The sequence below is a fragment of the Peromyscus maniculatus genome, chromosome 2 (assembly GCF_049852395.1).
Source record: "Peromyscus maniculatus bairdii isolate BWxNUB_F1_BW_parent chromosome 2, HU_Pman_BW_mat_3.1, whole genome shotgun sequence".
Classification (NCBI taxonomy): domain Eukaryota; kingdom Metazoa; phylum Chordata; class Mammalia; order Rodentia; family Cricetidae; genus Peromyscus; species Peromyscus maniculatus.
The window spans coordinates 132,275,065-132,302,123 of record NC_134853.1 but is presented as its reverse complement, the minus strand read 5'-3'; the positions used below and the strand labels follow the sequence as shown (position 1 = coordinate 132,302,123).

The following is a 27,059-nucleotide window of genomic DNA, read 5'->3' as shown; positions in this document are numbered from 1 at the left end:
GGCAGCAAGGCAGAGCAGGTCACAGAGCACCAGAGCCACTGAGGGCAGGTTCATAGTGAGGGGCAGAAAAGCCAGGCAGGAAATGCTTCACTGAGAGTTTGGGGGCTGCAAAGTGGCCCCTCTGTTCTTCCTCCCACCTCACCACTGCTGACATTTCCTCATTACTGTGTTCTAGACACTGTTTCTGCATGGCTGTGGCTGCTAGCTCCTTCTGTCTTTATAACAACCCCCATGAGGCAGAATTCCTTGTTTCCCTTTGACATAAAGGAACTGCAGTGCAGGGAGGTTCTGTGACATCCCCAAAGTCACGATGTAATAAGTGGAGATGCTGGGATCCAATTTCTCTGTCTACTAAGAGACTATGACTCTACATACCCTGTCATGGAGCAGCATGAGAGCTCCTTTGTTCTCCCAAATTGTCCTAACTAGAGAATGAGATTAGTCTGGTCTCACAGGAGCCACAGTGAAGTGGGGTGATGGAAGAGTGGCCTAGATTCTGCTTTCCACAACCAAGCAGTCTTCAAAAAATTAAATTCTGCCATCCTTAACACCACCTCTTCCAGATACCTGTGATGACAGAACTCCACTGTACTCCCAGAAGCAGGTGCACTAGCAGCTCGGCAGTGAGAACTATGGTCCTAGCCAGATGGGAGACAACCAGGCTTTCCAGGCCTGTTTCCTGCTCAAGGTCACTGTCACCATTCCGCACCCCGCCAGGCCTCAGACCTGTACTTCCCCAGAGCCAGCGGGGCTGGGGAAAGGGACCAAGCCTCAGGCTCTAACTACTGTAAAGAAATCTTCAGCTTTGCCCTATGGGGCTTGACTCGGGCTGTCCCCACGGAATACAAACCCAAAGTAGGCAGAAAAGCGTGGGTAATGGTGCCTGCCTTGTACTGCCTCCAGGAAAGATGAATTGCTATATGTCTCAAAGGACAGATGCTGAGGTAGGGAAAGATGGGGAGCAAAACAGGGAGGTGGATTCCATTTTCAGTAAGCCCCTTTCCTTTCTCAGAGCCTCCACATCCCTACCTGGAAAGTGCCCATCAAGTGGGGGTGTTCAGAACTCTGTGTTCTTCCAAGTACAAAACTTGACCTTCTAGCATTTCTCAGTGCAGGGCGGGACCGGATACAGACTGGGGATCTGGCTAGACTCGAGCTCAAGACCCCTGTCTACTACTTGCTGGCTGTGTGACCTTAAGACTTCTCTTTCTAAATTCAGTTTTAGCAACCCAGAGTCAACACAGCCTTTGTCCCTCACAACAGACCCAGATAATGAACAAGATAACCCTGTTTTACAGATGTGGAACGTGTCCACTGGACAGCCAGTCCTAAACCTTAAATAGATCACGCTTGAATGGAAAGGACAAAATGTACATAGATCACATAACAAATCAGAGTAGTAAAGGTCTTTATTGATGATGCTAATCTTCAGATTTTCAATGTAAGCAAAAAGCAGAGGACTGGAGGGAGTGGGTTATAGAGGTCTATGGTGGGACACTTCAAATAAACCTTAGAAGACAGGAAACATTGCAAAGTGTCAAGAAGTGACCTCCAAAGCAGAGGGAGCAGTAAGGACAAGAACTAGGTGATGGAAGATTACCCCTCTGAGATTAATCTGTGTGGGGCTGAGTTGTAATTAGGATAATATCAGAGATCTTGGCAAGAGTGAGATCATGGTGGGCTGTGGATTCTACCATGAGGCTGGAGCATACCTTGAGAAAGTAGCGAGCAGGCATTCAGGAATTCTGTCAAGGAGTAAATATGTATCTGGAAGCCTCTAGGACAATACTGAGTGCATCAAGTTAGCACCATCCAAGATAACTGTTCAGGAAACGGGAGCACCCGAGATCCTCATCTGTAAAACGGGACGCTGACCCTCTGTACTGCTTACGGACATGGTGAGCACAGGGGTTTGGCTTTCTAGAGATGAATATCTAGATGCCAAGACTTACTGCCTTTTTGCAAACAAGGGCAAAGCAGTTACATTCCATCAGCTGGGAGAACAGAGCTGTTGCCAAGTTTAGTAACTGACAGATGGCTTCGAGTAAAGGGGCAGGCGGACCCAGGAGAGCCTGGGAAAGGTTATTGCAAGGACAGTGCTGGGGGCCAGAAGTGAGAGTGTGAAGGAATCAGCTGTAGTGACTGGGGCCCAGCCATGCAACTGACAAGCTGCTGGACTCTGTGCCCATCACATCCTCTCCCTGAGACTTGGTCTCATCAGCTGACAAAGAGAGGGAGACAGTTGTGCCTAGACAGCATGGGAAGAATGGGACCAGAAAAACCAAACCTTTATTTATATATGCACAGCGCTTGAGAGTTTGCAAAGTAGATTACTACTTCATCTTCTCGGGTTCCCATGGGGACGGAGGTGACATCTGTCAAGAGCCTGCTATGTGCTAGGCATAGGACTAGGTGTTGTGTTTACATTTATCTCCCGCCAGCTTCCTAATGCCTTCCTGGGTAGTTCTGTTAGCCTCATTTTACATTTGAGGGAATTGATGTGATGCTGCAAGGAGGTGGTCTAGCCAACATTTGACCTCAGCATTGTCTGATTCCAAATCTCTGTATACTTGTACTGCATCACGCTGCCCTTGAGCTGTGTAACCTTCAGAAGCTCTCTCAAACCCCTCTTAGCACATGGCCATCGTGAGACTGAAATGAGACAAATTATTTCTTCAAATTTCAGTTTTTCTCATGTGTCAAATCATAGCTAATATTAGTTTCTGTGACATAGAAGATTAATATACTTAAAATAAACTATAATTAAAATACATAAATTCCTGGAATAGTATTTGATACATGTACAATATCACACTATTTTGCATGATAGGTACAAATGAAGCTGGGCCTGGTGGCACATGCCTATAATCACAGCTACTCCCTATGCTGAGCCTAAAGGATTGCAAGTTGGAGAACTGATTGGGCTAAATAGTGAGTTCAGGGCCAATCCAGGCAACTTAAAGAGGTCCTTTCTCAAACTAAAACTTTCTTTTAAAAGGTTAGGGTTATAGGTAGGTGGTAGAACGTTTGTCTAGCATGTATGAGGTCTTGGGTTGAATCCCCAGTGCATTGATGAAAAAATAAAATATTAGCAAGAACATGAGACAGTAAGAACTCACATGTGGTTGGTGGCACCATAAAGTTGAATATTCCTTAGAAAAATTTGGGGGACCTAATAAAGCTGAGAATTCATATAGCTTATGACCCAACAATTGTATCTCCATGTTGTTTACCCTAAGAAAGAATTTACATGTACACACAGGTCACATACACATTACAGTGTAAGAATGCTTGGAATAGCATTGTTTTGAAGAAACAAATTATAAACAACTTAAATGATCATCGTCAGGAGAATAGCTAAGTAAATTGAGTTACAGACAGACATGGACTATAATACAGTGAGGGAAAGCATGCACTACTCACCCACATGGATACCAAGTGGAAAGCAAGCCTCGGTGCATATAGAACGATGATATTGATGCAAAGTGCAAGAACAGGAAAAACTAAAACATACATTGTTTAAGGATGTTTACAAATATAGTTAAACTTAAAGATGAAAATGACAAAACACAAAAATCAAGGTCATGGTCTGTGGGAGGGAGGGAGGGAGAGAGGGAGGATGGGTCAAAGAATTGGAAGTAAGTGGCTAATGTCTGCAATTGGGAAGGAGTGGGTTAACTGCTTCTTAAACTGCTGGGTACCTGGACACTCTGTGATATTTATATCTTCTTTATTGAATGTATCTATGTTCATGAAGATAGCTGCTTAATTCTCTTATACAAATGAAGTATTTGACAATAAATATAAATGCAATTACTCTAAATTACACTAAATAAAGAAATAAACTAAAGCAGAGAAATTATATTACCTCTGGTTATCTCAGGCCAAGTGCTCTTCCTTGCTCATAGTAGGTATTTTAAAAGTTGTTAAGTAAATGATTGAATTAAGTGAGTTAGTAGTCAACATTTCAAATCTATAACCCTTCTACCCACATACATATCTAGCAGGTACAGGACACCCGCGAGATCCCGAGCTTACCTTGGCACACAAATGAAGATGGTGTTTCCCCTGGGTGGACCCGTCCTGTGATGAATATCACCTTCTTTTCTGTCCCTTCTCGGAGATTTTCTGAAAGAAACAAATGGGAGGTCACCATGGAAAGTAAGCTGAGACTAGAAATTGGTACGTAGAAAGGAAACAGCTAAAGAAGATGCTAGATGGATGCTTTACTTTTATTTCTCTTTTAACCATTGCGTTAGAATCATTAAGGATCAGCCATTGTTGACTAATCATACCTCTATTTAATATTAAATGACTACATTCCCTTTTCTTTGTGTAACTTAGAATATTATATTAATATGTAATATTTACAACCATCTGAGGAAGCTGTCAGTAAAGTCGAATCCCAAAGCCACTGACTGTGCCCATAGGCAGTTGTATATCTTTCTGAGTTTCAGTATTCTTAACTATAAATGAGGAGAATAATATCTGTTTGATTTGATTGTGATAATGAAACAAGGCTACGTACCACATAGTACTAGCAAACATCTAGTAAATGATGGAATAAAAAGGTAGCTATTTATAATAGTAAAAGTAGCATCCATTACGTCATTAACCCCTTTTGTGACAGATACATTTTATATACCTATATTCATAATCTTTAGAACAACATGTAGCTCATACTCCTCTTATAGAGGCAGAAATTGAAGTTCATTGAAATTACATAATTGTTCAAGGTCATACAGTTAATAGGTGCTAGCAGATGAGATTAGAATTCAGGCTTTTGTTTTGGTGGTGATAAAGTAACAGGGAACAGATCCTTTTACATTGAACACCTAGAAAACTAGGTCTTCAGGTATAGCTTAATGGTAGAAACCTGGTCTAGTACATATAAGGGTCTGGGTTTGACTCCTAGCATTGGGGAAAAGCAAAGCAAAATGCAAACAAACAAATCTGTAAAATCAAATAAAATATAATAAACGACTACTTTTAGATGCTGTATAAGAGACAAGGGCCAGTACCAGATTACTCATAAGAAAAGGGGACAAATAAGCATGCCCCATGGTTGCTCTGCCTTTTTCTGATGGTCCATTACACAATGAAGAGCAGGGTGCAATATCCTAAGCACACCATGGAAGTCTCACTGAGATTCAAGGTTAGCAGGCAGCAGTTGTGGAGAGAATTCCTGAATTCCAGTAGAGAAAAAGAGTTCCAGAAATCTATAAGGAGCCCTCTTGAGTCTTCATTAGATCCCAAACTCTGTGCATATACAGAGTGAAATTTCAAGCTATAGTTTGGGTTTAGAGTATGTTGAAGACTTATTCCCAGGCCCATGCCACCACTGGAAGATTGTAGACCCTTTAGCAGACAAGGCCTAGTGGAGGAATATTGAGACTTTGAAGATGTGCCTTTGAAGGCTAGGGCCCCATATCCCAACTCTCTTTGCTCTGCCTCCTAGCTTCCATGAAGTAGTAAGACAAAATTTGAACTGCTAATTGCAAAGAATAAATCTTTTTTGATCGTACAGGAAGAGTGAGAACTCAAAAGGGATGTATCTTACAGGTAGGGCTAAAATACTCCAGAAAGACCCTAACAAGGTTTTAAAATAATCAGAAAAGAATCAAATTTGGAAAAGAAACTTAACTGCCCAACTCTTTTGAAGGAAAGAGAATAAAATCCAGATACTCAACAATGTATATATTTTGTAATATTCAGCATATAATAAAATTATTAGATATATAGAAAAGTAGGAAAATAGGACCTGAATCAGATTCTGTTGTCACAGAAATCTGGCCTGAGTAATAAAGTTCAGCCATTATGTAAAGATAATATATATATACATACATATGTATACATATTCTTATAAACAATAGGTAAGAACAGCCTTCCTAAAATGAATGCAGAAGTGTTACTCAGCCATTGGAGGAAGGGCTGAGTGGCACACAACAGAACAACAAACTGAGGGTATTTAGGAAAAAACTGAGAAAATGTTGATTAAGTGAGCCCTATCTATATTAAGAGGATAATCTGGAGGGAGAAGGCACAGAAATAATTAACAGGTATTCTCTTAAAATGGTGGGGAAGGTCATTTTGAATGTGGTTCATCATCACAACAGATACACCAATGTCAGGCACAAGAGATAAAAATATTAACTCTTGAGATAGGGAGATGGATCATGAGTTAAAAGCTGTGGGTGCTCTTCTAGAGGATCTGAGTTTGGTTCCTAGTACCCACAGGGCATGGTAGCACACACCTTTAATGCCAGCACTCAGGAGGCAGAGGCAGGTGGATCTCTGTGAGTTCAAATTCAGCCTGGTCTACACAGTGAGTTCAGGACTGTCAGAACTACATAGAGAAACACTGTCTAAAATTAATTAATTAAGTAAGTAAATAAGTAAGTAAGTAAGTAATATAAACATTTTCCTAAAGGTGTGTGGCTTGTTTGGTCCAGTGGGGGTGACCAACAAGCATAGCACACAGCTCTATGCTGGGTACCTTTGAGGGGAGAGAATATATTTATAATCTCAAAAGAGTTAAGCACTTGTACATTTTTGGACAGAATATAAGCTACTGCAGGGAGAAAATGATGTCTACTGGTAAATGTCTTACTTAGGAGCCTGTTTGGAATGGATACCAAGGAACTGGTTGCTAAATTAATAAATGAAAACACTTTATAGATATTTCTCATAAATAAGTTCAGGCACCTGCTATTTCATGTAAATCTTCATGGTGGTCTTATGAGACTGGGTGTGTTCATGCCATCTTACAGGTGAGAGATCTGACACCCACAGAAGGAATGGATACAGCCAAGGTCACGCTGCCAGCAGTCCAGCCCTAGCTCCAAGCCTGAGTCCCTTTCTCTACCCTGTCTGCCTTGTGGATCCACTAACATTATACAATCCTGCATCTGCTGCAATTCCATCTGTGATGTACACAAGAGACTGGTTTCATCCTTTATTGCCAATGGAAATTGAACTCCTGTCTTAGTATTTATATTTCCTTTTCACTTAAAATTTTTAACCCCCACCCCCAAACCCTTCTTAAAAAATGGTACCTAACACTGACCCCATGTCTCCCAACAGTTCAGAAATAATGAATAACATTACCGAGGCCCTCAGTGAAGGCTGACTTTATGGATGCCTCCCCTGACCCGATATCAACTCAATTGCAGTCTACATTTCTGCTGACCACAGGGAAAGGCAAAACGGGCATTCTATTTGCACACTAATTTTACTGAGCCCCTGTGACTTCATAAAATGATAACGTGGGGCTAATAAAAATCAAGCCTCTCTGGCACTAATATAAGCAAATGTTGATGCAGGCAGGTAACAAATTGCTTTGTCATTTAGGAGGCCATAAAAGAGCATTATAATCATCTTTAGGCAAAATGGATGGTTTGCCTTTGCTTAGCTTTTAGCTTTCATTTGCAAAATCAATTTAAGGTAATGTAGCAGCTTTGAGGTGGTGTGACAGGGGGCTGTCCCCACCCGCTCCTGCCACCAAATCCCCAGACTCTTCTGTGCAAAGACAATTAAACATATTCTTGGTTGAGGCAGCAAGGATTGAAGAAGTGTGTGTGCTTGAACAAAGCTAAGGTGGAACAGAGTGCAAACAATGTAACCAAGAACAACCCACAGGGGATGGTAAAACTAGAGAACTAAAGGACACAACAACATGTGCTTTGTACAGCATCCCTACTCCATGTGTATGAGTGTGCACACATGCACACATGGACATACACTCACACATACACACACAGTCTGTGTGTGTGTGTGTGTGTGTGTGTGTGTGTGTGTGTGTGTGTGTGTTAGAGAGAGGGGTGAAGAGGGAGAGGGAGAGGAAGAGGAAGAGAAATGGGGGAGGGAGGCATATCTTGTCACCCCAGTCCTGTATCACCCTCAAACTCTTATTCATAAAAAATTTATTGAACACCTACTTGGTGACCAGGTACTAGCTATTATTTATTTTCATTTTACAGAAAAGCAAGGCCAAAACAGATTTAGTGGCTTAGACTTGTTCTTACAGCTAATGACTAAGTGGTAAAGCCAGAATCCCAACTCAGGGAAAAAAAAAACTGTGTTCTTAATCTCTATACTACCCTATGAAGGATAATATCACACTTCCATTACAGCAACTAGGTAATATTTATTGGGTATCTATTCTGTGTCAATATTTTTTATGCCTGATCATATTTAATTATCACAGTCACCCAATGGAGCATCTTCCTTTTTTTTTATAATTTTATCCCTATCTTATAGAATAGGAAATTGAGATCTAGAAATATTAAGTGTCCTGACTAAACTTGCAAATGTAGGAGCCAGTATTAGACCTAAATGTTTATGACTCTCTCATTTATGTTTTTAACCACTGTGTCAGATTGACTCTTGAAGATCATATAGGGCTACTGGGTGATTTCATTATTAAGACCATTGGTTTGTTGCTGTTTCAGCTTTTTCAGTCTTACAGTGTAGACCAAAGCTGGCTTGGAACTCTCTGTGTAGTTCAATGGTCTCAAACTCCCTGTTCTCCTGACTCAGCCTCCCAAATGCTGGGTTGCAGATGTGTACCACCATGCCCAGGTCCCATCACTTCTTTGTTAATCTCCACGTTCAAGAGGTGAATATTAGCTTCAATGTGTGGTAGGCTTAGACAGTTGCTCCTAAAATTGGAAATCATAAAGGAATGATACAATACTTTTCCAATTGGGCTATAAAAGGACTGTGGTCTTGGGTATGCTTGCTTAGTTTTGAATCACTCACTTCTGGGGAAACCAGCTATCATGTCATAAAGACACTCAAGTAGACCATAGAGAGGACCACATGGTGAGAACAGCCAAGAAGAACTTATGTCTGAGTGAGTTTAGAAGGATCTTTTAGTCTTAAGTAACTATAGCCTTGACTAAAACTTCCCTGTATCTCAGGAGAGATCCCCAGCCAGAATGACCCACTAAATTTTTCCACATTGTTGACCCACAGAAACCAAGAGAGAATGAATGTTTGTTGTTTTAAGATGTGCTAGCATAAGCCTGGCCTGTCCATCCTCTACCCTGACATCAATTTGGACCCTCTAAAATGCCCACAGAGGCATGCCACTTCCTTTAAAGACTTTTCAGCAACTTCCTATTGTCTTCAGCACGAGCCCAGCTTCATTAGCCTGGCACATACTAGCCACACTCCTGTCCATCACCTCAGCCCCTGGCAGTTTCCCAGACATGACATGCTCTCTCACACATCCACTCTGGGCACATGTTTTCTTCCCTGCCTTGAATGCCAGCCTCTTTCTCATCTGTCTGGGTTCCTCCTACTCAGCCTTCAATGCTGAGTTTGAATGCACCTGCTCTGAGAAGGGAAAGAGGAAACTCAAGGTCACCAGGGACCTTGCTCTGTCTTTCTTGGTGTTAACAGTTAATGTTGTATTTTATCTGATTTTATCAACACAAAACATGTCAGGCTGAAGGTAATGTGAAAATATCACTGTTAGTGACGGTGAAAATGGAACGAGGGCAAAGAATTATCAAGGTACAGATTTTTTTATATATAATTCTATGAGAAAGTGTAGGTGTAGGAGCCATGCATCCAGCTTTCTTGGAGGAAGTGGCAAGCCAGTAAATAGATTTGGGTAAGCATGGGACTCCATGTGATTCAAGACACTCAGGGGTAGTTCAGCCATGCTGTTCAGAAGCTGCCAGCAGGAGGGAAAAACTGGATAAGGAGACTGGGCAATACATCATTCCTGGGTCAAATGGAAAGCTGGGCTTTCCTGTGCATTGAGGCCTTGGGTAAATTACCTCTTATGAACCTTAGTTCTCCCAAGTGTAAAATGGGAGTGATACCTAGGTCACAAGACAGTTTGAAATAAGTGGCTTCATGTCCCTTTTTATGTGACTTTGCCTATAGCAGGTACTATTCATTGAGTGACAGATATAGGATGGGGCTCCTCAGCAACACAGCCATCTTTAACTAGGTAACTGCTATGAGGCACTGAACTGAGCTGCTAGCAGCATCCATCCATACCCTCTCCTCTTCCCAACCTGTGAGAATGAAAGAAAACCCCCAGACATCACTGAATGTTCCATGTTTCCTTGAACGCAAAACAGGACCTGGTTGAGGACCAATCTCTTTCACAAATACACTATTCAAGGAGAAATAGTCTTCCCCAAGGAAGAGCACATCGATTGGTTATCCGATACTAAATGGTCAGCCCTGAGAACATACACATACAAGTAACATTATATGGACTGCACAGATTGAACAGACTCAGCAATGACTTTAAGTGAAGCATTGGGAGCTCTGGGCTGGAGAGCCCTTCCTAAATGAGGAGGCAAAAGAGCTAATATTAGTCCTATACTAAGAGATGCTCAACATGGCAGGGGCAGAATCTTGGTGGAGGTTGAGTGCTTGTTCCAGGGAGAGTCTCAGCTGTGAGCTGTCAGCCACCAGTACTCTGGAGATCTAGGACCTGGATAATACACACAGCATGAGTTATGACAGCTCTTTAGCCAAGGTGGCTGGAGAGATCAGGACAGAGCTGAGACCCTAAAGACAGGAATGCCAAGGGCCAATGACCTGCTTTTGCTGTTAAATTTAGCACACAGTCTCTGATGCTGACCACATGCCAGATCTTGAGTTGGTCCTCAAGAACTTAGAAAGGCATCAGAGACTGTCTCTGTCATTCAGGAGCTCAAAGATAGGGTAAAGACATTCAAGCCTAGCTTTGGGGTCATGAACCTGTACTGGAGAGCAGGAGAGCTCAGTTCAAGTCTGGCTGTGTGCATTTATATGACCTTGAACCCTGGGATCTTTTATTCCCTGACCTGAAACATGAGGATACTATTGGTCTTAATGTCATAGGGACCTTGTAAGAATTAAATAAAATGATCCAACAGGTTTATATACAAAATCTTATGCCTGGTAAAGTGTTCAAACCTGGAGCCTGACAGAGATCACTTGATCCAGCTGCCTGACTTACAGGTAAAAGACTGGAGTCACTAGGCAATCCATGACAAGACGTGACTTTATCTGTTTTCTTCAGTACACATACACCCATGCCCAGCACTCGGTACACACTTGATAAGTATGCCTAGACTGGCCATAGAACCGGCCCTGTCTTTTGGTTGAGTGTGTTTTCAGTTAGCACCCAGTGCTCAGCTTTTGGGAGCCACCACCCTAGGCCCCAGGGAATTCCTGGTCAGAACCAGTTGCAGGCTTATTAGCAAATGCAAATTGAATCACACTCTGTGCCCTTTAGCAACAAGGGCAACAAAAACAGTTTCCCCAGGAAAAGAGGGCCCGGGGAGGTGAAAGCTAGGATGAAAGGAGAAGACAATGCGTTCTAATCAAACTTGATAAATATGTAAATTAAAGCAGCTAAACAGTTGGCTTTGACAAATGACTTCTCAGTAATGGATTTTTCCACAGTGAAAGGCGAGAGTTCAGCCTGCCTGTTAATCACAATAAGAGCCCTCTCTTGCTTTCTCAGCAATGTGGGAGGATGGAGCAGCTACTTGTGGGAGGATGGAGCAGCTACTTGGGTGCTCTGTGGCACAGGAGGGAATGAATTCTTTTGGATATAGATGCCATAACTAAGAACTTGTTGGCTGCTGCCATCAGCCTTGCGAGAGAGATATGAGAGTCCCTGTCCCTTAAACGGAAAGTCAAGAAAGGGCCAGACTCACCAGATCCCAGAGCCTGGGTTCACCTGGTGACCAAAGCAAGCTTTGATCAGAGAACATCCACCAGTCCTTCCTGATGCTCTACTCTCTGAGGGTCACACTGATTCGGCCTTACAGGTTTCCTCCCCTCCCAGGACCTGGCAGCATGCAAGTGTTTAGCTTGCTATGAAGATCCAGTCGACCCTTCCTAGTGCTTTCATTCAGCTGATTCCATCTGTCAAGTAAGAGTCACATGGCTGAAGGTCCAGACAACAAGGGGCAGAAATGGTCAGAGTGCAGATTCTCAGCATGATACAAGACAATTGTCTTTTTAAGTCCTTAACTTTGGAGCTGGGGAGGTTCTGTATTAACATGAACCACGGTAACTAATGACGATGACAGTCAGGTGAAAAGAAAATGAAAACAATAGGTTTTGAGCAGTGCTGTATTGTCAAGTGCTTTATACCCACCGTGGTCCAAGTCTCCCTGGGCTCCTGAGCACTGTATTGTGAGGCTACGTACATTGCCAAGGTTGCAAGAGTTATAGTATTTTTCCCTATGTATATGTATGTGGCATGCATTTATCTATTCTCACATGTATATAAGAATGTGAGTGTGTGTGTGTGTGTGTGTGTGTGTGTGTGTGTGTGTGTGTGTACCTGTGGGGTGGTGGGTATGCTTGTATGTATATGTATGTGTGTGGAGGGAGGTGGGGAGGTGCTTGTGTATGTGTTGAGGGGTGTGAGTAGGCCAGAGGTTGATGGTAGTTTTCTTCCTCAATTCCTCTACACTTTATTTATTGAGGCAGGGTCTCTCCCTGAACCAGAAGCTTGTCTACCTAGCAAGCTTGCGCAGAGAACCTCTGGTGTCAACCTCCGAGCATGTAGACCCATAGGGTACAGCTTTTACATGGCTCCTGCAGATTCAAAGGTGATTCCTCACGCTTGTAGAGGAAACCCTGTCTCCACAGAGCCATCTCCCAAGCCCAGCGGTGTCGTTAGACTTCACTCTTCCCATCCATCTTTGCAGATCCATTTGCTGACACCCTGACAGAGAGAATCCATTCTCCCACTATGCTACATACAAGGAGACAGCATTCTGGACTCCATGTGTGCCAGCATACACATGCATCTGCTTATGACTCAAGCTTCTACAAATACCTGACTCTTTATAAAAAGTTATGAGAACGGAAGTGCAAACGGAAATTCAAGTGTAATGGTTTAAAGCCTTGGAAAGGCACTATTAATATAATTTCCCCAAGCAGAGAAGCAATATATGTGAGTGTTCCAGTGCTTGAGGAGAAGTTTAGAGCAGGGCGAGAGGTGCCATGATCCCTGCTGGAGCGGATCTGCCTGCCTGATGCTGGAAGAATTTAGATTTGAAAAGTGTTCTTTCTGTCCTATTGAGATCTTCATTGACTTGTATAAAAATACTACTTTCGATCTCAAATCCCCACTGGCATCTTTATATAAGCACGAAAAATGCTACTGGGCTTTGGAGATTTCATTTAATGAAGGAAAAGTATTTCTATTAAAGAGTATAATTTTTTTTCCCTCTCAACACAACATCTTCAGAGGAGCCAGGGAAACTGAATTGTTCTGGGCTCTGAGAAAATGAACCAACCCTGCTTTGCACAGGCTGAGCAGACTGTGGACACACACACACACACACACACACACACACAGAGAGAGAGAGAGAGAGAGAGAGAGAGAGAGAGAGAGAGAGAGAGACAGAGAGAGAGAGACAGAGAGAGACAGAGAGAGACAGAGAGAGAGAGACAGAGACAGAGAGAGACAGAGAGACAGAGAGACAGAGAGACAGAGAATGAATGGCAGTGGCCAGAAAGTCAAAGGTCCAGAATAGACAGAAGTGAGAATACTGGTTAAAATCCAGCCCCTTGTGCCCATGACTTTTCAGGTCAAGAGTCTTGTTCTGCTCAATGGGACATGTTTCTGTTGCCCCTGGCCCTGACACCACCTAGTCCCCTCTCAATGCACTGTGGAAGTCACTGTAACAGCTTGTGGGACTCCTCTGCCTCCTGCAGTCTCTTCCCCAGATGATGTTCTGGCTGTCCAGGCAATTTTGGGGGGCCTTGTTTACCATAACCCAGGGGCTAACCAGGTTTCTCTCTTTCCCCATGCAATAGCCTCCTGGCCACCTCCCAATCACACTTCTTTCTCTTTTCTTACCTGTTCTTTGTGGTTCAGTAAGAACATTAGCTTTATAACCAGGATTTTGCCCTTTTAGCTGCCATGAACCCAGACAGGAAACAGCAGCCATCATGTGTGCATGCCAACTCCATATTAATATGGATTATAGCCAAAGGTTGTTGAGTGGCATGATCTGGAGAGGGACAGGACCAAGGATGGGACCATGGTGGTTGGAGAGAGCAAGTCACTGGAGGATACACAGCGAGCAGAGGCATAAGAAGAGAAACCAGGCCCTAGAAGGTCCTATGAGTGTTATAGCCTGGGTTCTTCCCTGGCCCCAGGCTCTTGGTTAACTCTAAGGGGGCAGATGTATGGTTGGAAGTGGGATATAAGCAAACCTTTAGTGTAGCCATATCTGATATCCAATGTGGCTCAGTCATTTTCCAGCTGTACTGTGGAGGAAAAACTCCTTCTGGGCATCTCGGTTTCTACTTCAGTAAGATGAGATAACAGTGATATACATTGCATTGTGTGTTATGAGTAGTAAATAAGCTAAAACACTACAAATAACCATGCTCATCACATGTTAAAACCCTCAATGGACCCTGGCTGTTAGCAAGCATTTCTTGGGCTCCCAAACATGCCCAATCTGGAAATGTCACCCTCCTGCCATCAATCACTGAGCCCTGCCCCCAACCCCACTTCTCTCCAATCCCTATTGCAGCAACCCCTGGCAGGAGAATAGTCATTTGCTCCACCCCACCCCCCATTCTGAGTCTACGGGGCAGAAGCTGTCTTCTTGCTCCTCTTTTCCTGGCATTCATTTCCTTTGTCTGAGACAGAGAAGGGCATTTTGACATGGTTATTTTGATGTGAGAGTTTTGAAATGACTACATTTATATGTAAAATTGTTTTTGAAAATTACCAGGTACTCTCACACCCACTGCATGTCTGATGTCACTGTCCTTCATCTTGCCAATCCCTTGATGTCCCAGACTCCTGCATTCCCCGCTTTGACCTACTGCCCTAGAGGAACCCTGGTCCCCACCTTTCTCCTCTCCCTTCTGAGCCCCTGTGCCAGAAGAGATGGGGGAAGGTCCTGCTAGGACAAGAAGAGCTGGCCTGAAATGTCTCCTTGGCATATTATTTGGTAATGTTTTTTTTTTAAAGCCAACAGTCTAATGTTTTGTTTTCTCAGCTGTGTCAAAATGTCCCTATATCAAAATAGCTGTGTTAGAGCAGCTGCTTCAGTGTGTCTGAAACAAAAGGGGCCATGTCAGTGTGATATGAACTTTGCACAAGAAACCACCTGGCATGTAGAGACGTAAATCACATTTCAAATGCACAGCAGTGGGAGTGGGTTAATGAGCAATCAGCTACACTCAATGCCAACTTTCCCTGTGGTAATGACTTTGGGTTCCAGGGATGGTATTTCTACAGCTGTAAGGATCTCAGATGTTAAGGATGCTGCCTGATATCATACACTGTCGCAGGTGATGAGCAGAGCTGAGTGGAGTCTAGCTGAGCTCCCCTTCAGAGCCAGGATTCCAAAAGGCAGAGTGACTTGACCAAAGTCTCCCAGGTAAAGTAACTTTTATGTTATATCAAGAACTTGACACTACTTTTAAATTTTTAACTAAAATATACCATTCCCCACTCTCTCCCCTCCCTCCAGCTCTCCCATGTTCCTCTCTATCAAATTCATTTAATTATTATTCACATACACACACACACACACACACACATGTACACACACATATAAACACAAGCTACTGAGTCAATTCAGTGTTACTTATATGTATATTTTTAAGGGCTGACCACTTGGAAATGAATAAACATTTAGAGTGCTCATCTCCTCTTCTCAACAGTTTTTAATTGTCTATAGGTCTTCATCTACAGATAGGGCTCTGTGAGATTCTCCCCATGCACATTGGCTTACCAGCTGGTGTTGTCATTGTTTGGGTCTTGTTTAAACAGCCATTGAAATTTTGTGTGTATAGCTTCCCTGCCATATCCAGAAGACACAATCTTACACAGACATCCTAGTCCTATGGTTCCTCTTTCTGCCTCCTCTTCCAATGTTTCCTGAGTCTTAGACATAGGGGCCCTGTTGTAGTTGGGGCTGGTGACAGTAGTAGGTTTTCCTCTGAGGTCTATGACTATGGGTGGTTGTCTGGGTTTATATTACAAAGCCATGATTTTTCTCCTGTTGAGTAGGCCTTAAGCCCAATTAGATAGTTGTTGGTTACTGCCAAGATATAAATGCCATTGTTGTATCTTTAGGAATATCTTGCTGATCATTGTTGTGGTTTATAGGTGTCGCTGCTGGGTAGCCTTATTGAATATTTTCCTCCTTGGCAGCTTGCATAGTACCTTCCAGTACTATGAAAGTTAGTCCTTAGGGAGGAGGCTTTGGGGTCAAACCCAGCTCAATTCCTCCAAGACATGTAGTCAAGCATGTGATATCTTCACCAAAAGAGACTCATTTTCAATTTCCAAGAGGCAACAAAGTTGTCACTGGGTCTTGAACATTTTCATCCTGTTCTGGTCCTTGGTGTCACTACTGGGTTCATAGCTCAAATTCTACAGAACATGGCAGAAACCACAGCATGCTTCTAGAGCTCTGGGTATACTACCAAATGTGGGCTTGGCTAAGGCTTGGTTAAAGGAAGAGTGCTGTGGATATCATTCTATATAAATAAAACACTGATAGCCAGTGACCAGGCAGGAAGTAGGTGGCCAGGCAGGAAGTAGGTGGGACAAGGAGAGAGGAGAATTCAGGGAAGCGGAAGGCTGAGGGGAGAGACACTGCAGCCACCACCAGAATAAGCAGCATGTGAAGACGCTGGGAAGCCACCAGCCACGTGGCAAGGTATAGATTTATAAAAATGGGTTAATTTAAGATAAAAGAACAGTTAGCAAGAAGCCTGCCACGGCCATACAGTTTATAAGTGATATAAGCGTCTGAGTGATTATTTTATAAGTGGATTGTGGGACTGCGGGGCTTGGTGGAGCCTGGAGAGAAGCACTCCAGCTACAAATGGCGCCCAACGGCTCGAGTTTCCACCTTAAACCTGAGAATATTTAATAACCAATTCTAAACAGAGCCAAAACCAGGTTCCTGCTTCTTGTCTCATACGGGCAGCTAGTCGCCGCAAAACGCGGGTTTGAACACTGGCGGGTTCCTGGCGTGTGCGTTTGACTGGCAGTATGGCGGAAATGAGGCATCTGCCAGCGGCACATTAAGCTGTGTGGTAGATTTAGTCTTTACTATTATTTTTTAAAAAAAAGGTTTCTGGGCTACATGCTGCTTTGATAAAAGCTTAGACCCACTATTTCTGAGACTTGATGACTCCCAGAGCTGGCGGAAAATGTACCACTGCCGTGTTGGGAAGCTGAAGTGGGCGGAGCCAGCAGCCACAGCACCTTTTCAGTCTTAAAATGGTACAGTTTAAATCAATAGGCTCAAGGTAATATAAAAGATAAGCCACGTAAAGATGGCTACCACACAGAGAATCTGGATTATGTTCTCTTTGATATTTGTAACTCATGAAAAACATTTGATTACTAAAGCTGTTCAGTTATGCCAAAATGTATATTTTAAAGGTACCTTGACTTCAAAATTTGGATTTAAGGATATGTTACTTTGGAAAAAAGGTTCTGCTTTTGTTTTCACAGAAAGCCAGAGGCTGTGGATTTGTTCCAGATTAAGATACATCAGGTTTCACCAGCCAAGACCCCCTGAAAGGTCTCCGATGACACCATGGCCCAGATGATCCAACAACCAGAGCGGTTTCAAGACAACTGGTTCACACAATACAGCCTCACGGACTACCCCATAGGCCTAAAATTTTCTTTGTGTCCCCGTAAGATACAGCGCCCCCCCTCCAGCAGGAAGTAGTAAGAGATGCTACTCCCAAATTCCCAAATATACCAAGCTGGCTTTGGAGGTGGAATTGGCTCACTCCCCCTCTAAACCCAGACATACTGCTTTTAAAAAAAAATGGTTAAGAGATTCTTGTGTCCCAAATCAGAAGAGCCCTCTGGTGTGGGACAGAGAAAAACCAATATTTTTATTTAAAACAGGTTGATTATAAATGTGATCTCTTTCTAAAAAAGAAAAGGGGATATGATATAGATATATAGGAGTATATGGAGATGATAAGATAAAAGGGTGGATTGATGAACCTACTTTTGGAGAACAATTTGTTTAAAATGTTTTACATTGGTATAGATTTTAGTTTATGTTTAAAATGTTTTACATTGGTATAAATTTTAGTTTATTGATGCAGGCTTGAAGTTAATTTTGTTATACTGTATATATATATATTTCTATTCTTGTTTGAGGTATTATGTTTAACTCATTTAAAATTGTAATGGATAATTAAAAATAGATTAATAATCAGTCATCTATGATAATCATATTTGTAGCCATGTTAGTTAAGTCTTCTAGGTATACATAGATATATTTCAGATAGATAGGTAATCTTCAAACACTTCATAGACCTAGAGAATATGGCATTTAAATAACTTAAAATTCTGTTGATGTGAGACACAATTGCTCCTGGCTGCACCAATTGATCCCGAGAGAATGTTGGGCTTCTAAGACATTTCCATTTGGAAGTTTGTCTTTTTGGCACAAAATGGCCTACTGGGCAAAGAACTGCCCTTGCCTTGATGGCTGACAATACAAATGCAATGGTGTCCTTTCTGGACAAGCGAGACACAAGGAAAGCGACCACTGTACTCTGCCAAGACAGGGTAAGATGGTCTTTCAGAAATCCTGCTTCTGAAAATGGTCTGTCAGATACTCTAGGCCTGTAGCCAATTTGAATGCACCAACAATGCTGAGAAACATTAGGTGACTGTCCAGGCTGCCAGCTGTCTTGGTCTACTTTTGCAAGATTCCCGAAAGTTGCTTGCATCCATCTACCATTTCTCAGGTACCATTATGTTCCTTCTCAGGTCTTTGATGTGGTTGAAAACTAGATAGTTGTAATTTCCTCAGTTATGATAAAAGATAAGTTAGATATAAAACCTTAAATTCACAAATATAAGATAGATAGGACATCTTCTTTAATATTGTAACTATAATTCTTGCTCGATAATTATTTTGTTATATGTAATTTTACCATGTTAAAGTTAAAACCTTACTTTTTAAAAAAAGAAGAAAAGGGGAAATGCTGTGGATATCATTCTATATAAATAAAACACTGATGGCCAGTGACCAGGCAGGAAGTAGGTGGCCAGGCAGGAAGTAGGTGGCCAGGCAGGAAGTAGGTGGGACAAGGAGAGAGGAGAATTCAGGGAAGCGGAAGGCTGAAGGGAGAGACACTGCAGCCACCGCCAGGACAAGCAGCATGTGAAGACGCTGGGAAGCCACCAGCCACGTGGCAAGGTATAGATTTATAAAAATGGGCTAATTTAAGATAAAAGAACAGTTAGCAAGAAGCCTGCCACGGCCATACAGTTTATAAGTGATATAAGCGTCTGAGTGATTATTTTATAAGTGGATTGTGGGACTGCGGGGCTTGGTGGAGCCTGGAGAGAAGCACTCCAGCTACAGAAGAGTACTTGTCCAACAGACTCAGTGTCCTATGTCATGCAGCCCACTGAATGTTGTATATCCTAGATAAGACCTTTTGGTTATTCCAGTTCTGTGGGAGGAAAGGGCAGATAGCTCCTTATAGGCATGGGGTACAAATAAAAAACAATCACTTGTATCCATTCCCACATTTTCAAAATTGATATGTCTTCAGTCAGCTAAAGAAATAACCCATGTTAACCCATATTAAAAAATCATGTATCTTATAGTCTTAATGACTTCACAACTTAGATTACATACAGCTTTCCTGGAATAAAAAAAATCATTAAAATTTGATAAACAGCAACCTGTTTCCTGAGGTGTTTTTATGGAGCAGTACTTTGTGTTTCAGGGATGGAGCTCCTAAGATAAAATGGACCCTTTATGCAAATTCTCGGTGAGACGACATACACCTAGGGCACACATGAGCAGAGTTGGACAGGCCTGAGATGAGTCTCTGCAGCTTAGTGAAATTGCTGAATACAGTTTTCCAAGGCTAGGCAAGGAAAGGTATCTATACTGTGTGCTCCAGGAAGGCAGTCTTCAACATCACTGATTTTAGAAGCCTTCCATCTGACCTTGCATCTTTGGTTGATACTTCCATCTAGAGTCCCAAAGTTCTGATGGTACTATCAGGTAACACAAATGTTAGCTGAGAACCGGAGAAGTGATTTAGCAGAATGGTCACAAACAGGGACTCACTACTTCCTATGTGTGCTTCAGTTTTCTCATCTGGAAATGGGATCACAGTAGACACAGCAATGCTCCAAGGAGCCAAAGAGTTGGTGTTTGTAAAGCTCTTAGCTTTTACAATGCCTGGCATACAAGTACATCTTCTACACATTCTGCTGAATAATATGATAATATGCTTTCTAGTGATCCAGGGCTCTAAGGGTGGTACTTAGCTTGGGACCTGCCCCATGACAGCCCATCCTCATATTAGAGACTGTCTTCTGTGGCCAGTTAAAGGACATTTTTTTTCCTCTGGATATATGAGGACAGTGTATTGACAAGAAATACTTCCTATATTCTGATCATTGATTCTAATACCATCTGGGAAACTTTGTAAAGACATTGATGTTCAGGAGGCTGGGCAGATGGGCCAGTTTGGTAAATTACTTGCTACACAAGTGTAAGGACCTGAGTTTCCATCCCCAGCACCTGTGTGAAAAGCCAAGCATAGCAGCAGGTGCCTGTAATCCCAGCCCTGGAAGGCAGAGGCTGGAGGGATCCCGGGAACTCACCAGCCAGGCAGTCTAGCCAATTGGTGAGCTCCAGGTTCAGTGAGAGACTCTACCTTAAAAAAATAAGGCTGAGAATGATAGAGTGATAGATGAACAAGCCCAACATTGAGTTCTGACCTCTGTACACCCATGCATTGACAAGCATACTGGAACATACATGTACACATAAGTGCATGCACACACACAGACATACAGACAAACATAAACATATGTAAATATTGATACCTAGAATATTTCCTAGTGACTACCCATAAGGTTATCAATTATATATATGTACTATGTTTTGGGGGACAGACCCAAGAAAGTTATTCTTCTAGTCTGCAGTCACCATTAAGTACCACATCTACTGCTACCTGGGGCCAGGTTCTCTACTACGGGGTCTGGCTTCATCATCTATAATGAAAAACATAAAGCAAGATGGTCCCTCAGTTCCCTGCAGTTGTTACAGCATGACCCAGGAAGACATCAGAAGTGGTCAAACTGGTCAAAAACAGGGAAGAACATGAGGATGAGTGGACAAGAAAACATGCATGCATCAAGCAGATAATCCCACAGCTGTCCCTTCCTCGGAACAGGACAAAATACACTAGGATAATAGGAGTGCTGCTTTCCCAGGGAACTCACAAAACAGAGCAGAAAGACTGGATTTAAAGCAGAAATGTAAGCCATGTATATGAGGAGATAGAGAAAGGTATTGATCAAAGGAAGAGGATTAATGTATTTGTTATAGGAACAAAACACATGCATGCCAGGCTGAAGAACCAGACCCTTGGGAGGGGTGGGGGGAAAAAATCACTATAGTTTGGATTCGGCTGAGTTCCAGGCACATGTGACAAGCACAGCCAGAGAAAAAGGCTCTACACTGCAGTTCAGAGGAATGAAGTTCCCATTCCATCCTCCCATCAGGTTAGACTGGGTAATGGACCCCAGGCCACACAGCTGGTGAGCAGCTGTGCCAGGGTGGGAACCAGAAAGCCTGACTCAAGCCCTGCATTCTTTCCCTTCCATCTCGTCTTTTACTCAGACCTGTGTCCTTAGGGCATCACACTCAGTCGTAGCAAAGTACCATGGAGGCCTGGTAATAGCCACAATCCAGACACATACACACTGCACTCGCAGACATCAGAAGAGACCCCCCGATCAGTTGGAGTCGTTTGGGGTGGCAGATCCCTCTTGGTTCTAGAAAGAAGGGTCAAAGCTTACTTTCTGAGTGCTAGACTGTAAATGTAGTGACACTGGGTGGGGACAGTAAAGCTATGAGGAGAGGTTTGGCTTTTCAGGACACAGTTCTTAGCTGCCTGACCCACTGAACAAACACAAATGAAGCAGATGGCATCAGGTGGCGTCAAGACTGCTATGTCAGGAGCTTTGAGGCACCAGGCATGACTGTGTTATAACAGGGCACCCTGGTAGCACCAGAATGGCCGGGTCTGCTCCATATAGCCAGTAACTAAGGACTGGCTGCTTGGCCGGTAACCACACTGGGTGACCACAGCCATGGGCCCGCTTTAACTCATCCCTCGCTCCCCTCTCTCCTGCTCGGCGGCCTTCTGATGTCACTCACTTGCCTCCCTCTTCAGTGCTTGCTTGTGCCTGTCACACATCTGACACCTGATAAGGCAGGCTTAGCCTTACACAAGGGTCAAACTGCCCCAGCGACACCCATCCCTTTGCTCTAGGGTTTGAGATAACAACAGAACGAGTCAGAACAAAACAAAACAAAACAAAAACAAAAACAAAACAACAACAACAACAAAAAACCCTTTCACTCCGTTTCCATGCCTGGGACCCGCCATGCACTGGCCCTGAGCACTTCAGAGGGCAAGATGACAGTCACAGTCCTGTTCTCCGGCAACTTGCCAACCTGACACCAGGTGGCATTGTGAACACTGAAAGCACGCTTGTACTTTTGATGTGCGGGCTGAGAAAAGTACATAGCTGGACGGCCAAGTAAAGACAGCATGGGGTTGACTAAACCAGTTGTTCCCAGATGTAGGACAGCAAGTGGGACAGCTCAGAACAGGTAAGAATGTCCCCAGGCCTCAAGGGTCTAACCTTGACTATACCCTGCTGCAGGCCGAGCTCATCCAGGAAGACTGGCGTCACTTAGACTGTGTCTACCCCTCCATGCAATTACCTCTTACCCCTAGGAGATGGAGACTTACTTCTGAAGGGAGCTAATATGGCAGCCACAAGGTGGTGAATGTCTGCTTGTTTAGCCATCTTCAGCAAGCCCATATTCTCCGCTCCCACATTCCTCTGAGGTGCCCTTTCAAAGTCCTTCTCTTTAATACCAAGTGTAGGAGTTCCACGCAGCCATTTGCATTTTCAATTCTAGACATCATTAATATTTTAACACAGCCAGCACTATGGCTTATTAACCCACTTACATTCTCTACCTGTTACTGTTAAAGGGGAGCTTTCTATTTAAGAGCTAATTGAACATGGGGTGATCCCCCAGCTTTGGTACAAGCTCTGCTGTTAACCTCCAGACTTCACAGTCTAGTTGGAGAGATGTATGTATGTAGACAGTCAGAATTCTGAGTGCAGGGAGCCTGGGCAGAGGAGATTCTTGGTCCAGCATCAAGAGTCAGGTCAGGTCAGGTTTCTCAGAGAAGGCTTCTGAGCAGAAAGAATGAATTCAGGATACTCAGAAGATCTGTGCTCAGATGGTAGTCCTTGTGGCCACTGATTGAGCTTAAGACTTAGGGTCTTTGAGTCAGTCAATCCCGGATTCAAATCTCAGATCTTACACCACTAACTAGGTGATAAAGATCATGACTGGCATTATCTGTGATCTTTGGGGTGTCAGGGTGAGGGTGGCTGGACAGGTATAAGTTGGTAGGGACTGCTTGGTACAACCAAGGCCAAGATGGAGGCAACCCCATTGAATGCTCACAGCTGTGGACCTACTCTGTTGATCTTGTCTACCCCTTCCCACATGCACATCTTTGCTTTCATCAGTGTGAGCAAGTTCCTTTGATTACAATCACCCTCTGGAGGCTCAGTCACCCCTCATCTCTTTGAGCAGTTATTTCTTTTAAGTAACACAACTGGCTGATGATAAGCCAGGAGTTGATCTTCAGGATTCAACACCAAGCTCTCTGCTCCTTTCAACATCAGCCCCCAGGTGCTCCTGCCCACAATGGGGAATCATCTGAGCAGGGGGCTGTGTCACATCTGTGCAGTCAGCGCTTCTGGGCTCCAGAGTCCTCAGTAAGCATAGGATGCCAGGACACAGATGCCCCTGGAGAAGCTCCATCAAGAACAGCCAGGGTACAGGCAGCTCCTGGATCCCTTGATATAGTGAGCTGGTCTCCCAGACTTCCATCTCCTCATGACTCTTTCCCAGAGAGAGGTGTCATGAGGATTAAAGAAGTAATGCACCCACTATGTGTTGGATGGACCAGGTGTGAGCTGCTCATAGGGGTAACATACAAAGCCCAGAGCATTAGCTTTTCCTTCAATATGCCCACCCTGGCCTCTGCAGCCAGATAGCCTGTGTGTCCCGGCTCACAGAACCATGCCACTGTATCTTTCTATGGATTGCACCTCTCCTACACCCTTGTAACCTCCTCCAGTATGGAAACCGAGGCCTGCCCCTTTCTGTTAACCCCTGACACCTAACACACTCCTTGGCACATCAGCATACCGTAATGATTGCAATGCCGCAGCCCATGTTTGCTAAATGAAAATTTGAGAAAACAGTACCGACTAGATCAATTCCCATAAGGAAATGTTTTCCAAAGGTCTTAGCCTGGGCACATCAATATAAAAATGACACAGCTCTAATTTGCTTTCAGACTCAGACTGGGAAGAGGAACTTTGACCCTGTCAAAAAATGAGAACAAATTAAATTGAAACACAAAGTCACTTCCCCTGTTGCAAGCTCTGGATTTCTAATTAATGTGCAGTGTGATGCTAGGGGTTGTTAGGGGATCAGGAAGACGGTGGTGCTACCTTGCAAACTGAGCAGGGCTCAGGATGGAGCTGGGTTGTTTGTTTTTCTTTTCTGGGCAAAACTGTGTTTCGTGGTGTAGGTCCACAGATAAGAGCAACGTCAGATGATTAAAAAAAAATAATAATTGTTGTAAGCTGACCTTGTCAAAAGAACACACAACAAAACAGCTCATGAAACCATCACCTACCCACTCCGTCCCCATGGTGCCAGCTGAGCGCCCAGGAACTTAGCAAAAATGGAATCTCTAGTGTAGGCTGAAAAGGTGACAGTCACCTTGGGGCAAAGCAAAGGGGGAAAGGCACTGAGGACGGGCACTAGCGCTTAGCCAGGGGGTGCTGGAATTTGGGTGGCCAGGCTCCAAAATACTGATGTGGAGACTTATGAATGACAAGGGACCTCATTCAGGGGAGAAGAGGCAGTCACAACAGTGACCAACTGGGACAGAAAGCTGACTTTGAACAGATGAGAATGTTAGCTGGACAGACAGCCACTTGGCCTTTATTCTGTGTGGTACAGTAAGACCTGGGGCAATCAGTAAGTGACTCCCACAACTGTACAAGCACCTCTTGGTGTGCCCATGAACACAGCAGATTCCTGGGCCCCATTCTGGACCCATGGAGTCAGACTCTCAGGGATCTGTAATTTTGAAACTAGGGCCCCAGGTACTTCTTCTGATAAGGATGTGGCCATCTCTGGCTTGGGATATTAGCAGTTCTTGTCTCACTGGAACCTCTGGAATAAGGTAAGGCTTCAGCAAGCCACTTTCTCTACTCTTCCATTTTTATGTCTGTGAAACAAGGCCAGGAACCCCACAGGGACATGGTACCCTGGGGGAGAGGTGAGATGAGTGTATTCTTGTGCAGACAGAGCCCGGCACTCAGGGGCATGCAGTGGGTTTGAATGCGTGTGCAGGGTACTGTTCTCACAATCAGTTACTGAAGAGTATCCAGAAATCCCTCTTCCCATTGTTGAGTATTGACTCAGAGACAATGACATCAGCCCCCAGGTGCTCCTGCCCACAACGGGGAATCATCTGAGCAGGGGGCTCTGTCACATCTGTACAGTCAGTGCTTCTGGGCTCCAGAGTCCTCAGTAAGCATGGGATGCCAGGACACAGATGCCCCTGGAGAAGCTCCATCAAGAACAGCCAGGGTAGAGGCAGCTCCTGGATTTCTTGATATAGTGAGCTGGTCTCCCAGACTTCCATCTCCTCATGACTCTTTCCCAGACTCTTGATGGTCTCAGAAAGCTAGGCTCAACTCAGAGTCAGGAGAAGCAAGCTCAGAACAGGACTCTAGGAGCTATCCCTTCCCCAGACACCCCTCCTCCACTTCCCTCCCTCCTTTCTTCTCTCTCTCCCTCTCTCCCTTCTCCAGCCTTCAAAAGGCTACCAAGAGAAGATAGCCTCAGGAAGGGGATGGGTGGCTGGTCAGGAGACTGGGTGGAGAGAAGGGGCCATAGCATATATTACCTGTGCGGGTTAGTTTTGTGACAACTTGACACAAGCTAGAGTCATTTGGAAAGAAGGAACCTCAGTTGAGAAAATATCCCAATTAGACAAGCTTGCGGTGCATTTTCTTAATTGATGATTGATAAGGGGAGACCCAGTTCACTGTAGGCACTGCCACCCCTGGTGTTAGGTCTCAAACCCAGGACAAATGGCTGAGGTGCCTATTTAACATATCAAAGTAGACCTGGCCACCAGGTTCCCCCAGCATCCCCCAGTCCCTACCTGTTACTGGGTGTAGCTGGCATAATACACCTCCTGCCCTGAACTTCTTCAGCCCAGGGAGAATTGCCCTTCCCTATATAATCCAGCCGTTTTAATTACCTGGCCCTTTCGTCTATCCTTTACTCTCCTGGCTCCCCCCCTCTCCCCTCCCTTCTCCTCACATGGCCTGGCTCAGGGTCATGTTTACTCTGGACTTTCCAGGTGCCTCTGGTAGGCTCTCCCTTTTATCTACAATAAACCTTCTCCTCTACCATACCTAGAAACTGTCGTGCCTTTCCATTTTATTTTATTTTTTTCTTTCATTCACCTGGACTGGTGGTCCCGAGAGCTGTATGAAAGCAGACTGAGCAAGACATAAAGAGCAAGCCAGTAATCAGCTCTCCTCATGATCTCTGCTTCAGTTCCTGCCTCCAGGCTCCTGCCTTGAGGGCCTTCCCTGACTTCCCTGGATGATGGACTACAAGCTATTAGATGAAATAAACCCTTTCCTCCCCAAGTTTCTTTTGGTAATGGTGTTTATCATGTAGTGGGCTACTGAACTATAGTTATGCCATCTCATGAAATTATTCCTAAGAATGCTTTAAGTGGTAAAACTATCTTGGGTAAAACTGGTCTCTGGACCAGTCCTAAGTTCCTATACAATGTGACACTGAGCTAAAGGTGAACTGTCTGACCATTTAACTGCCATCTCTCCACTTCTGTAAACAATGTTTACTTGCTGCAGATGTCCAGAGCTG

At 43.9% G+C, this 27,059-nt stretch overlaps 1 protein-coding gene across 13 annotated transcripts in view; it reads right to left on the bottom strand.

Annotated features, from left to right (window-relative positions):
* The window catches only part of LOC102924940 (AGBL carboxypeptidase 4), a 1,182,350-nt gene that overhangs the window by 123,955 nt on the left and 1,031,336 nt on the right, over nt 1-27,059 (bottom strand). For all 13 annotated transcript variants that reach the window (XM_076564763.1, XM_076564765.1, XM_076564757.1 and 10 more), the window contains one exon: nt 4,039-4,128. In XM_076564763.1, coding sequence (XP_076420878.1) covers nt 4,039-4,128 — 90 coding nt within the window. The remainder of the gene's footprint in view (nt 1-4,038; nt 4,129-27,059) is intronic.